Genomic DNA, 15,552 nt, shown 5'->3' on the forward strand with positions numbered 1-15,552 from the left:
ATTTCAGCATATTTGCCAGACACACTGGTGAGTGCGAGTGTTTTGATTAGAAATTAATAGCCCTTTGCTTTCAGCTGATACACTTTGTGGTTTTGGGCAGATTTTCTACTCTGTAATTACAGTAAATGCAGCGTTATTTACTGTAACAATCTCATGAGCTACTCAGCCGAAATCCCTGGAGCTGAAAGAACATGAAACACTCAACTGTACAGTGCTGTGGTCCTTCTGGACAGTTCTATAAAATCAGGACTGTCCCACGTTTTGATTCAGTAATCTTTCATTCATTCATTTATAGTAATCTTCACTTCATACGTCAACTCCTGTAAATCAGAGCTGGGTAAACAAACAAACAAAAACAAAACAAAACAAAACAAAAAAAACCTTCATCAGGACGTCTCTAGTAGCAATTCGAAATGAAATTGTGATGTTTGAGTATTGTCAGCTGCTCAGTTGCAGTTTTACAAGGCCATTTACCACCCCGTTATTTAGGCTCAGAATGACCCACGCCGATTTTCCATTTACAGTGTGCTCGGGAATAACTGGATGAGCTCGGATTGGCTCGGATTGGCAGTTTTCGGGCAGTTTTCTGACAGCTTACAGGAGCCATGTAGCGTAGCACAGCAAAGCATAGCATAGCTTTGAAATACAATTATTCCTGAGTACTAAAAAAAAAAAAACAAGCCTTGATCGGGACATCCCTAGTAGCAATTGTAAATGAAATTGTGAATTTGAGTATTGTCAACTTTCAATTAGTTCACCTTACTTATCTGATTAATTTCACTGAATGCTGAGAATCAGTGGAACTGAACTGTAAGAGTTATGAAAGATGCCATGACTCAAATTCATTAGTAAACAGAACTTACTAAAGTTAACAGTGCAATCTCTAAACTACAATCTCAGCAGAGCATAAACTCTCCCCCTTTTAAACCAGTTGACCCTTTGTCCTTCCTAAACGTCAGGCTTACTATGCAGTTATTGAGACTTTCTGTAACTCCTAAGATAAACTATGATCTAAGTTATGTAGTTATGAGACTGAGGAAGTGTAAAAACCAAAAGGTTATAATTAAGGAGCTAATGAGGCGAGCTGGAACAGAGCGAGCCCTGAATTCTGTCCAGAGAAGTGATGCTTTATGAGATTTGGTTCTTCAGCGCAAGCGGTCAGGAACACTGATCGCCGCTACAGCAGTAACTTTACCTCCGACAGTAACATTAGCTGCTCTTTCCACAACAGCCAACTTCCCCCAAATAACCAAAATTGCCCTCTGCCTTCCTTTGATTCAATAAACGGAGAAACTCGAGATGCTGACACTAGCACCTTGGCGCCAATGTGAAATGTATGAAGGAGGGTGTTCTGAGGTTGCTGCCGGATGGTGCAGATCCTGCGGTGCCAAGTGAGAGCTGCTGTACACCTGAAAGGGCAAAGGAAAAGGCAACAGGTATTCGGCATTCACCTTGATCCTCTATGTTCAGGTTCTTCACCAACCACTGCACGATGTCTGAACCTGAAAAAAAAACACACAGATATTCAAGACCTCAGAAGAGTTAATACAGGTTGTAGTGAGCTGATCTGGAATGATTTCACATGCTGCAGTAAGACGTTAAAGCCAGAATTTGGGTGAAATACGTATGTATACATTAGCCCACGCCTGATCATGCAGATCTTCTGTTCAGCTCAAAATAGATGAATGCCTTTTTTTTTATATAGAAGGGGTGTCCACAAACATTTGGACGTATAGGTTATGCTACTGTGTATGCTACTGTTCGCTAAAACTCCCCATCCTGCTCTGTCCTGTTTAAAGCTGTAGCCGGCTGGTTAAGGTTAGTTAGCTTAGCTTCTTGGTATGTACTAAGGTGAGAGAGAGAACGAGGACTATGCGAGACAGAGGCACTGAGAAACCAAGTGCCTATTGCAGACCCTTTTAGGAGGTGAGAAAGACTAAGCACGTAAATTAGCCTGTTTAACTTCCATCCTTAGTACTGGGGACGCCACACATGACACATTATCATGTTTTCCTTGCTCAGCTCATGAGGGGCTTCATAATTACCTGCTGAGTAGAATCAGGTGTGTTTGAGCAGGGGAAACATTAATATGTGATGCATTACAATACAGATCTCGGGATTGTGTTGATTCCTGCTCTAAAACACCTGGTTTAAATCATTAGCTAATTGTGAAGACCTTTATGAGTTAAGTGTTGAGGCTTTCTGAACTCTGCAGGCACTTCATTTAGACACCTCTGGTTTAGGTCATTTAGTGAATACAAATGAATATGAACCACAAAAGCAGGATGACTGAAATGAACATTTATAATTTGTGGTTAGCTAGTATGTCCCACACCTCAGAAGACTGGAACGAGGAGAGGGGGGGGTCATCAAGGACTTTTTGGGCAGAAGTCAACTCACAAATAGACTCTCACAAATTTCACTGAAAGCTTCTTTAGGAAGTCAAAAGTAGTTCCTCTACTGCACATTTCCCTAGAACCCTTTATACCCCTTTATTCGTAGAAATGTCAACCTGGTGCGAGAACTACTGAACGAGCACTGCAGCTTGTGATCAGTGATCGGCCATGTAAAAGAAGCTCCACGCTGCCTTTATTGTTGGATGCACTGCGAGTCTTTCTGCACAAGCGTGTGCTCACATTGCTGCTAAAGACTGGAACTGGGGGGGGGGAGAACTCTGAGGACCTTTTGGGCAGGAGTTTGGAGCACCTTCTAGGTAAGTGCATAAAGCAGAAAACCACCCCCCACAGACACACACACACAACCCCTCCACCCCCCAATGAGTAGGTCTTGTTGTTGTGCACATCCAGCACACTTTCCACCCTGAGGATCAAGACCAGTAAATGTCAGACAGTATACTGTCCCACTAATAAAGGCATGTAATGTGTAGTCAGTGTGGGTCAGTACACATCTGCATACAAAATACACCAGCGGTGGGCAGGACCAGGGGCAGAAACCACGCCAGATCTAAGCTCCCCTCTTCGGTCACTTTACATTCACATATGGACGCTGATGGGTCTGGTCCTGCTTTTTTAACGCCTCAACCTTTAAAAAAGGAGAGATAAATGATAAGATGGCATTTCAGGACATTTCGACCCATCGCTTTCTCCCTTCATACGTTTATCAGTTTACTTATTTCTCCCCCCACAGTTTCTCTCTCTCTCGTCATCTCGCTCTCTAAAGGGATTACAGGCTTGGGAGATGTAGAGATTTATAACTAAGTGAAGCTACAGAAAAGCTATCAGATGGATTAATGATGAATCATTAAAGCACAGAGCAACATAATCTCCACTGCTTTACTCCACCCCTCCATCCTACTCCAGACGTTCCTAACTTGTGTTCAGAGCTTAATTATATGTAGGAATCAGATTCCATGTTTTCTGGTCCATGCTGACATGAGGACAATTCCTGCAGATTTCTCAAGAGAACTACGAGATGTGAGATTACTCGCTTTGTGAGATGGTGCATCATCATCATCATCATGATGCTGGGAGTAGCCGTTAGAAGATGGTTAACTGTGGGTATAAAGGGATACACATGGTCAGCAAGGATACTCAAACGATCTGTGGCATTCAAGTGATGATTAGTATTAACAGACCCGAAGGTTGGCTTAATGGATTCATGCTGTTGGCACAGACTTCTGACTCCACCATCTAAGGAGAGGTGCCTTATGCCAGTGTGGGTGGGCCTGTGCTGAGCCACTGCAGCCTAAGCTTGACAGAAGTGGAACCCGGCATGGTCCTCTGCTGTTGTAGCCCGTCCTCAGACAGAGTACAGAGTGGTTCTCTAAGCTACTGTAGCCTTTCTGTTCTGGTCAGATGCAACTAGGGTTGCACCGATCCGGCTTTTTCAGTTCCGATACTGATACATAAACTTTGCATATTGGTCGATACCCGATACCGATCCAATACCATTGTTGAATTAATAACACCTCACCATGTGGGAGAGAATTAAGGCATCAGGATTGACTTAAACATTACTTTACTAACTTTGTACAACATATAACAAATTAATACATAGATATAAATGTACTAAATTGCTATTTGTCAGTAAAATAAACAATAGCGCAAGGCCTTGACACAGCATTCAAATTCAACATAAAACTTCTTAAAATACATAACATGCGTCAGCCCAAACTGACAATAAGTAGCTTCACTTTGTCAAACACACAAACAGTAATCAATCATTTTTAAATATTATTAATATTAATTCAAAATAAAGTCTAGCAGCTGAACCTGAGAACATACAGGCAGCAATCAAAAAATGCAAACATGTAAATATTTAGTGCAGTCTCAACCAATTAAAGCAAAAGGATCAGTTCCATGGATCGGCCTAATTATCCGATACCAGATCCAGCTAATTTTGTTAATATCGGGACCGATATCCGATCCGAATATCATCCAGTGCATCTCTAGCTCCAACCACTCTGACCATTCTCTGTTGACCACTCTCACCAACAAGGTGTTTCCAGCCTAAATGACAGCATTCTGAGTAACTCAGAGACTGCTCTGCTGAAAAGTCCAGGAGATCAGCCAGCCCTTCTGACACCAACAATCACATCATGCTCAAAATCACTGAGATCTTCCATCAGTCTGAAAGTTGATGTGAACATCCCCTGAAGCTGCATGATTTCATTCATTACTGCCGTCAAACTATCAGGTGATAAGATCCCTGCGTTAATGACTAGGTGTTCCAGGTGGGTACAATGGATCTTTTTTTGTCTATGAAAGCATCAAGCAACACTCCGTTCCTCCATCTTTATGTTTTCCTCAGTCTCTGCCAGAACCTCCTTTGACACACTTCCAGGCTCCTGCCATCTGGCAATGCTCCAGGGCTTTTGATCGTGAAGTACTGTTTTATTGCACTTAAAGCTGAATCTGCACCTTCTTCCAATCAACTGGACACATTATGAAATAAGCTCTTCCCGCTCCCCGGCTACTCTGGAGGCAGATTTTAAAGGTATCAAAGGGCACAGAGTCTTCAACGGTGCGCTGATGGTAAGATCGACAGCCTCACATGCTGAATGTGAGCGGAGATGTGGACGTACATAAACAGGTTGTGAAGTTCTGAAGGTCTGCGGATGCTGAGCGTGGGGGTGCTGATGAGTTTTCAGCAGGAATGTGATTACACCGAACAGTGGAGAGAGGACGCTAGATCAGCACTCTTGCTCAGACATGTTTGACAGATGCGGGCCTTCACTCTCAACGACCAATCACAAATGCTCCATTTCCAAATCTAATCCAAACCTAACCAATCATTTTTGACAAGGCCGAAGAGCTCTCATTAAGCCTGGAATGGAAAGAAATTGAGAGGGAGAGAATAAAGAGAGTGGGAGAATTTAATTGTATTAAAATGAATGATCTGATGGGCGAGAGAATGGCCTCTCATCTCCTCTTTCTAGGAATCTCGGAATCTTTTTCTCTCTCCCTCCATCCCTCTCTCTCTTTCTCTCTCTCTCTCTCTCCTTCTCTTCGTCAGACTCCATCTTTTACTCTTGCTCTCGAACTCTAATGCTGCATTTACGCTCGATTCTCCGCACTTAAGCAAAGCTTGGCGTAATGTAAGAATATGGATTATGGCGTGGAATACTGCTCTCCATCATTTTCGTTATTTGTTGCACAGCAGAATCAAAAGCAGTAAAACAGCGTCAGCATTCAGCTCCATCTCCGGTGTCTCGGAGAGTTAACCCTTTAAGGTCTTCTCCCTGGCAATTAAAAGCCCAGTATTTCATGATCAGGACTACTAGACTGACTGTGGCAGTCATGTTGACCTGTGTTCGTACTTATAGAACAGCACAGAAAAAGAAAATAAGGATTCAAGGAGACTTTTATTGTCATTCGCATCACTTGTGGTACATGGGGTGGAACGAAATTAGGATCTCAAGGTCCAAGTTACACCCAAAGAGCAGTTATTAAATAATAAAATAAATAAATAAATAAATAAATAATAAATCTAGAATATCTAGAAGATAAGAATTCACAAATATGAATTGTAGTGGATTTTGAAGTATCGCTATGGTAACAGTAGTTTCCTCCCAGTATTTCTCTCGCCCCTGTCTCCCCCCCCCTGGTCATGTGAAGAGAGAACAGCTCACACATGTTCGGTTAGCTTTTATTTCTTCATTTTTTTATTTCTCTCTGTCCTGTTCAGTAAATAAACAAGTGTTTCCGATATTCTGGCCACTTTCCATCTTCCTTCAACTCCTGAAATCATGGTGGACTGGACGAAGACCAGTGTGTTGCGTTGTTGGACAGTTGTAGGTTGTGCATGGGGAAAGACATTGAGCATGTTTCACACTACAGGCTGTAGCCACTACCTCAGGGGGGCGCTATTCAACACTAGGTGGAACAAACTACCACTCACTCACTCACTCGACTTTCTGTTCAAATAAATGAAAAGAAACCGGTCTTAAGCCTTTTTTTTACTTACCAGAGAAGACACTGGGAATCTTTGAGAGGAATCATTCTCTGAAGCACTTTAGAGTCGTCGGTGTGCAACTATTTTATATATTTTATAACCTAACGCAATATCTGTGGCTCTTGAGCTTTGACTGCGTTTGAGCTGCTGTTGAGCTGCTGAAAATCATGTAGGTGTTTTGACGTCTTACCAGAGAAAACACTGGGAATCTTCGAGAGGAAACTCTTCACCGTCCGGATCGGGATGCCATTCTTCTCGTCCTGCATCCGGGCTATCAGGTCTTCCATCTGAGACGGAAACAGAGAAAAAGGACGGGCAGAAACATAAGCAAGGCTTTCATACTCAGTCCCTCTATGCAGGGCACAATCTGCAGAGCTATTCGCTCCTGAGGCTCAGTGAACAGCTACTTGCTGACATTCCAAACATCAAAGAACTTCGGAAACGCCCAAGCGCCCCCCCTAACGATCCGACCCAGACGAATGATCACCTCTGAAATAGCAAAAGTAAATTGCATGTTGGACAAATTTCGCAAAATTGCCAAAAGGTTCAGAGGAGTGTAATCGAAGACGTAATTGAAGAGAAGACGACACTGAAACAGCAAGTGTCCTTTCAGTGGTCCTTTCTCTGCCTGAGGACACATACGCACTGTTCAAAGAGTGAGTCGCACTCATACACACACATACATAGGCGGCTGTTTTAAGCACTAGGCAGTCCCCTAGAATACCACCAGTTGGAGAGGCTGACCGAGCGGTAGGAGAACACATTCACAGGAATACTGGCACGTTTACAGAAATGGTGATTAATGCACACTGTCCCTGTAAATCTAAATCCAATAGACTGAACTAATCTGACGCCCCGTGTCATTTTGAATTCCCTCAAAGTGGCATGTGACGAGCCCATCTGACTGACAAGACAGCAAAGCTTGAATTACAATAACCACTTCACACAGTTCTGTCCAGATCCCTACATTGCTGGTATGTGAGAGACACAGCCAAGGATGGGCTCTCATACGTAGGTCAAGTGCACTTCGGCGCCTTGCAATAAGCATGCATCACCATTAAGGTCTGGGATGGATTACAGACAACAAAAGAAAGAGCAGAAGGTCAGAAAGTGAACTAGACGCAGAGCTACTATATCTAATGCACCTTCTCGTCATTCTCGACATCTTCAACATCTTTCTTTGAGCATTAGCGGCTCAAGTCTCAAGCTGGAGGGTCTTTAGAGGTCATGAAATTGGTTTAACAGTATTCTAACTGCCTCACAATTTACAGAGCGAGGAAAGACCATTCCCTCACCTCTGTGCTCTCAGATGAGGCTTTATCCTCTAAACAGGTGCGATTTAACTCTGAATAGGCCTGTCTCAATTATCACGTTATCAACGTTATCGTACAAGATTTGGGCATGACCTCAGTCATTTTTGCTGACCTCAGTATTGCCCATTGTGTTTGGTTAAGAAGCCTTGGTTAATGTGAATAGGTCTGTAGGTTTTTTGGATCTAGTGTCAGACATGATATGTGGTATTACGGTTTACCACCCAAGCCTATGTGAGACAGTTATTTAGGATATTTATAATTATATTATGTATTATATTATGAATATTTTTAATATTTTGATTGCTGTCTTTGCATTATTATGCTATTATATCAGCACTGTATCACTGGCATAAAAATAATACAGTATGATTTATAGTGTAATATAGTTTATTGCAATAATTTCTGGGACAGTTGATCCCCCACCCCCAAACAAAAGGTTCTCCTGACGGGCCGACAGCAGAGTGATCAGAGACCTGGGAGAGAGTAATTGCTAGAGAGAGTGAAAGAGAGAGAGAGTATATTGAGACACACACTCCTTAAGACAGACTACAAGCAGTACCAGACTCTCTGTGGATTTCTATATCTCAGATTTGTGCTGGTCATTGATTCCCTGACATTCAGGTGACATTTAGGCTGCAGAGTTAGTGTCTGGTCAAACTGAGATTCTGACCCATACTGACCTCTCAGTTTGTCATTAGCTGCCTCAGCTAACTCAACTACCTCCTGAGCAAGGTCAATTGCCTGAACACATAGGCCTCTTTTCCACTACAGAACCGAACGCTTCTGAGCATAAAGGGTAACCGCTCCGGTGCCGTTTCCACAAGGGACACGGTTCGGCATGGAGCGCTTACAAACCTGCTTGGGGCCACAGAACCACAGATCTGGGGTCTTTATATTTCCAGGACAGAAAATGCTGGACAGGCTGTATCTAATGAGCACAAGAACCGCTTTTCCAGTTCAGCCTCTTCAGGTGCACTGATCATTAGTGTGGCGACTAGTACATTTTAGTGACGGTAGCCTAATAAAGCCTAATTAGCATACTGGAGTCTTGAGGCTACGAGGCTCATCTAACATCGCTACCGTGGCGTAAGCACGGCCAGACTTCACAAGACACTTAAAAGTGAATTGCAGGGTCTCAGTATTAAAAGCTGATGTGTAACAGCGGAGACTGTATGTCTTCTGTCATGCCAGGACCACAGTTATAGCTCTTCGTTAGCATAATGCTAACTGCCTGAACTGAAGTCGTCACACGCTCGCATCAAACCTCATCAAGCACCTCAGCATTATTTGGCATTACATGTGTAAAAAGGCCTCCTCAATGCGGTGTGAGGTATATATATATATATATATATATATATATATATATATATATATATATATACACACACACACACACAGACACATATACATATACACACACACCTCAACATAGCGAGCATCCTTATCAGCCATGTCTACTGAGGCGCCATGAAGACTGAACAGACACCCAGTCTCTATTTCTGACCAGTGCTCCAGCTATGGGCTCCAGTGAGAATCCTGTTGATGGCACACAGAGATGCCATTCCCACTCTGCTAAGAAGCTGGTCCTCAACTGACACGAACTGGCTCAGGCACGAATGCTCTTATATCTCCCCACCTGGCTGCTGAATTAGCTGCTGAAACAATAATGAGAGACTACAACAGCAGTGAAGGAAAGCTGTAATGCTGTATAGCCTAGCCCTGAGGCGGCCTTCTCCGGGCAGTTCTCACTGCTGCTAAACAGCCCTAAACGAGGATCGATTCGTGCCTGGTCACCGCAGAGCCAATCTGCTCCTGGACAACCTCTCCAGAAGAATACATGCAAACCGTGGCAGCAGGTCAGGCGTAAACTGGAGCGTGGAGGTATGGGAGGAGGAGGAGGAGGGGGCAGAAAAGCTTCTCTGGGTACAAGACTGTTGATCTGCCGCTACAGTGGGTGCTGTCGGTCATGGAATCGACTTCTAATTACGGCCAAATCGATCATTCGCTTAGCATCGCCGGCCCGGGCTCTGCGGAGCTGACTCGACACTTTCCTCACAAACGCTACGCTACGCTTCACGCTTCAGCTTTTACGTGTAGCGTTTGCCGTTCTTCTGAAGTGAGAGACATTTAGGGTTAATCTGGAGAGCCTTTCTCAGTGCTCATCAGGTTCGGGACATAATAGCCCACATTATAGATTCAGAGAGAACAGAAAGACCTCACGCAGAGGTGTCGGAATGGGTTCTAAAGGTCGGCTGAGGACCATTAAGAAAGTTTAGAATGTGGCAGTCATTTCTAATCTGAGAAATTAGCCAAGACTAGGGATGTTCAGATATGATCCAGGCATATTTTACTGGAGTGAGTATCAGCTAGTATCAGCCAGACTGAGTGCAGATCCTTTGTTTTTACCGCTGTGTTTCAGCAATTGACTTCCACCACTAAAAGCCATTTAGAAAGTGGAATTTATGCTTTCTCCATTCCACAGCCACCTTTGATACGTGTTTAGGGCCATTGTTGTTGGACTACCCAACTGCGTCCAAGTTTCAACCATCTAACTGATGGTTTCAGCTGATGGTTATGCTGAGTAACCTGAGGAAAGCCCTCCTTCTTCATTATTCCATCCACTTTGCAATGTATGGGGTCATAACACTGTTTAAAGTATCCTTGAGGAATAGTTTGAAACTGAGAAGGAACCTCTGAGGAGCCTTTAAGGAACCTTCCTTCCTACCTTCCTTTTTTTGAAGGTTTCTCAAAGCACCTAAAGATGTTCCTCTATGATCTTATACTTTTAACAGGGTACCACCCCCAAGCTGGTACAGTGTTCGTGGGGTTGAATGACTCATCTTTACTGCTTGTTCCTATTAAAAGATAGACCAATTAGCCATAACATTAGCACCACCTGCCTAATACTGAATAGGTCGCCCTTGTGCCGCCACAACAAGAGCTCTGAGTCTAGTTAGCCTTGCTTGTTTTTTTTTTTTCTTGCATATGAAGAACCTGGGGATGATGGAAAAGCACGGACCCGAATTTCAGCATCCACTCGTTTTCATCTATCATGATACACATCACATCATAACGTTGCTAATAACCAGGACTGTAGTTGGTGAATGTTATTGGACAACATTACTGCTTATCGCAATATTATGCTGATGAAAAGTGTCACAACTGCCCTATCGGTCGGCCCCTGCGCCCCTCCTCTGTCTAGCTCTGCAGCCGATCGCTAGGCCTGCTGTTGCGGATATGAAACACGGCGGTGTGTGTTAATGACTATCAGCACTGAGGGAGGCTGAAAGACAGAGTTATTGGCCCCCCGCAGACAAGGTTATAGTACAACTCCGCTGCTGCCATCGCTGTGTCCTTGCTCTAGCTCTAGTCTGCTCACCCTCTCGCTCTCTATCGCTTTCTCTTGCTGTCTTTCTCCGTCTCTCTCTTGCACGCTCTATCTTCCTCTCAAGGATCGCATGATGTATTTATGTCGTCATCCTGCTGGTTGCCGTGGTAACAGAGAAAAAGAGCATGAGAGAGAGAGAGAGGCAGTTTTGGACTTCAAACTAAAGAGAGAGAGAGAGAGAGAGAGAGAGAGAGAGGGAGAGAGAGAGAATTCCCTGTGAACGTTCATGCACAGAAATACACGGCAGCCACACAGCGGGGCTTACATAACCATAACACATTAAAAAGTGTGTGTCCTTCAGTGGCCTGCCTCGCTCCGAGACCCCCTGTACTCTGGCTCCTTCACACATACTTACGCTGTATAGTTCGTACTTGTCCTAGTAGCTAGTGTGTTAGTACACTGCAGGTTCACTGTGCAAATGACCATAAAAGCCAGGACCCCATGAGAAGCTTTGTCTTTTTGAACATATTGAGACAGCTGGGCATCTGATCTTCATGTGATCAATAATCTAACTAAACACATCAAACTGAAGAAACGTCTTTAAACAACATTTATAAAATGCAATTAATAACCAAGTAATAAAGTTGTTTTATGCAGGGAAGTAAAACCGGATCCCATCTGGTCAAACTGGGGGCGCATTTTAATTACAAGTGTAAACAGAATCTGGTCTCAAAGTAGATCCAGATACTATCCAGATACAAAACACATGCTAACGTGTTCCAGAGCTCTCTGAGGCCTTCAGAAAGAGGGCTGTAGATGCAGAGGAGTCTGGGAGGAGGTTTAAAAAGATCTCAGAACTATTAGAAATCATTCACAAATTGAGAACACGGCCAGTTCAGCATACGTACGGTCTGGGTAGTTGGATCTAAATTGGGGAGAAAATGGGAAACAATGCTGTAAAAATCAACAAACCTCAAGAGACATACGAGTACCTGTCACCCAGAAATGTACAAAAGGTAGGCAAAATGTTGCCTCCAGATTAATGAAGGCAGGTTAACAACATTTTCTTTAACTTTCTTTGACTTCAGTTTCTAGCGTTGTTTAATAATGGCATTGCCATTAAGAGGCAGATCTATGTGTAATCCATCATCATTAGCTTAGCTGTTGAGTGAGACAGCAACTACTACAGCCTTCATAGCATCTCAAACACCGCTACATTATTAACCCTCTGGAGTCTATAAGGGCTTTTTCTGCCACATCTTTTATATCAGCAGGTGCAGAACAGTCTCGGCTCTCTCTGTAATGAGCCCGTGTGACCTTGAGCGCTGTGTGAAGAGATGCTCAGACCATAAACCTGAAAAACTGAAGTCAGATTTTAGAAATATTTCATATTTCCTGTGAAAATCTGAGATCTTTACTTATGTAGAGGAACAGTTTTGGTGCACGAAGCTTAGGGGAGGTTTAGCGGAGTCTTCACTAAAGCAGTGGATTGTGTGAATATAATAGTTTATAAACTGCACAGGTCAGAAGACAAAGTTGAGTGTCCATTGGTCAGTTTTAAACAAAACCCTTGTTGGGCACACAAATCCACCAGTTGGACACTGAGAGACGGAGACGAGCATCTTGGCCAGTCTTTAGATCCTCGCCTCTCCGGATGGGAGTCAGGGACAATCTGGCATTGAGATGCAATGAAGGGTGGAGTTTAGAGATTCAAGAAATGGTTGAACCACCGTATTAATTACAAAGAAACATCAAGAAACATTGTGTTTGAGACCGAGAGATAGAAACTAAGGGGTAACACAGAAACTGAAGGGGTAGCAAGGGGCTTCATAGGAAAAGTCTACCCTCAGTCACAGTGACGCCACACTGCACCGTGTCTGTTTAATTCGACAAATATCATAACAGTGAAATTGACAGTATTTGAAATTAATCTAAAGAAAAAAAGGGGTCATATCCCTTCCTTAATTTCAGATGTTAACATTTCATTAAATTCAATCATTTTTAAGCTGTTCACAGCAGTCAGCAATAAATATGACCTATAAAATAGTAAAAAACACCTTAAAATTCACATATTTAACTAACCGACATTCAAAACGTGACTAAAACTGATATACATCTTAGTCAAAGACTAAAACTAAACATAAAAACTACAGGTTTTCATGGGGTCTTCCACATGACCGCATACAGCATATACGCACACACCCCCACGCCCATTCATACACACATCTGCCTTTAATTCCCCACCTGCAGGAGTGCGCGGGACAGAATGCACACATGAATATTCATGACGCCATTACGCATTAGTGAATATTCAATTTGGCGGAACGCATCATTGAATATTCAGTACGAGAGACGGAGCGCGGTTCTGATATTCAGAGAACCGGAGCACATGGTTTGGTACTCCAAATGAAAGATGTGATATGCAGAGAGAGAAGAGAAAGGGTCACGCAAAACAAACAGTCTCACACACACTCGCGCACACAGGGATGACAGATGGATCGTGTTTTCCACATGGCTGAAGGTGCCGATACACTCCGCGCAGGCAGCAAGGCTTTGAAGTGCTTTATGTAGCTCTTCACACAAATATACACACACACACATACACACGTGTGCAAACACTGGTACACACACACACACACACACACACACACAGGTGGGGGTAATGAGAAATGTTAAATGTGACCCAGGGCGGCGCTTACAACACGTGTGTGTTTTGATTTCAGTGCAACACATCATTTAATTATCAGCCAATAACAGCGTGCTTTAGTGAAAACACAAGCAGACCACCCCAACACACACACACACACACACACGTGAGACGACCCCTCAAAGCATCTTTTGTTCACACTACCATAGCTACAGTCTTCAGTACTACCAGACACCATACCGTTTGTAATTGACACACCACATGGACAAAAGTATTGGGACACCTGCTAATTTCTCTCATTTTCTGAGCGTTAGAGATGAGAGGTATAGAGTATTGGACAGAGCACAATCTATGGAGCACAATGCTCCACAGCTCAATGCTGGAGGGAGGGGAGCTTTACACCCCTCTAGCCCAGCTATAGTAGCTGAACGCATTTATTAGAGGGGGTGTCCACAAATATTTGGAAATATTATAGCGTACAATAGCCCACAGCTGCTCCCTTTAGTGCCACATCTTCAGTCTACAACACCTGCGAGAGTGAGTGAATTACAAGCCAAATCCACGAGGTCCTTCAAACGTCTTTCAAATGTGCCAGGTCCGACACTAAAACACAAGGAAATTATGCAAAGACCTAAAGCACACACACAAAAAGCTGCATCTTCTCCACAGCCTACACTGCTACTCCTGGAAGCCAACAGCACTCTCTCAAAGCAACAGGGAGTTATTGGTCATCTGTCACTTGTAAGCACCATTATGCAACCTGCTGGGCACCACAAGCGCTCAGCCCAGATCCCGAACACTAAAGAAGGGAAATAAGGATAAATACAAACATCTCTCCCACCCTCTCTGCTTCTCCGAGAGCACCGTCTGTGTCTTTCTGTGTGTGTGTGTGTGTGTGTGTGGGGGAGTGAAGTGGGTGCTCTGACTCAGCTCTGGTGGAATATGATTCCACTGAACGAGGATCTCACCACCCACCTGCAGCTCTCTGACACACATACATACACTTAATGTGCTGCAGGACGGCCGCATGATCATCAGTGGTGGTGGTGCTGCCGTTCGAGTTAGCAAAGCCTGCTGGCTGAATCTGCGCATCGTGGCCAGACTGAACAGATTTACAGGAATCTACCGTTACACAGGTGTCAAACCGCAGCTGTGCGCGATTTAGCATTTGGCCAACGTATCTGAAAAACTGGCTCGTTGAATCACTGTGACTGTGGAGGTATCCCCATATGTTTTCCCAGGGGTTTACCAGGGCTCCATATTTTCTACTGAGTTTAGGCAACCTCATCACGATATGATGCACTACAGGCATCTTGCCCTACCCTAGCTTATACTGAGCAATTAGCATCATGCTAGCAACTGAATGCCTTAATGATTATGTGCTTTCCTCAAACCACATTAAACCACAGGCTTGAGAGATATGACTGAGGCATAAACTGTGCTAGGCTAAATGGTGGGGTGCAAGCTTTCATTATCTCCATTACTAATGTAGCTGCTAGACAAATGTAAAGAAAATAAATAAATAAATAAATAAATAAATATCAGACTGAACCTTTCCAAGCGAACACTGTGAAACTTCCAGCACCGGCTGCGAGAGAGTGTGCGAATTTTCATGCAGAACCTCACGGTGGAGCTCAGAGTGTGGCTAGTGATGCTTGTCAGTTCTGCTGCGGTCTGATACTCACTGTACTGGCCCGAGTGATGCATTTGCAAATGGTGTGAAAGGTCTCGACTCTGGAAAATTCAACACTGGCTTGCTAGTGGTTTAGTGGTTTAACGAGGAACTGCCTGAGTGGGCCTCACTGCAGCAGCTCACAAACTATGGATCATAAGACCTGGCTCTCAGGATT

General features: G+C 43.7%; 1 protein-coding gene across 1 annotated transcript in view; it reads right to left on the reverse strand.

Annotated features, from left to right (window-relative positions):
- rgs7a (regulator of G protein signaling 7a) overlaps positions 1-15,552 on the reverse strand; it is a 55,127-nt gene that overhangs the window by 14,196 nt on the left and 25,379 nt on the right. The window contains exons 3-4 of the mRNA XM_072690070.1: positions 6,605-6,701; positions 1,452-1,502 (exon numbers count right to left, since the gene is read on the reverse strand). Of these exons, the coding sequence (XP_072546171.1) occupies positions 1,452-1,502; positions 6,605-6,701 (148 nt within the window). The remainder of the gene's footprint in view (positions 1-1,451; positions 1,503-6,604; positions 6,702-15,552) is intronic.

This window comes from Salminus brasiliensis, chromosome 10 (assembly GCF_030463535.1).
Source record: "Salminus brasiliensis chromosome 10, fSalBra1.hap2, whole genome shotgun sequence".
In the NCBI taxonomy this organism is placed as follows: Eukaryota; Metazoa; Chordata; class Actinopteri; order Characiformes; family Bryconidae; genus Salminus; species Salminus brasiliensis.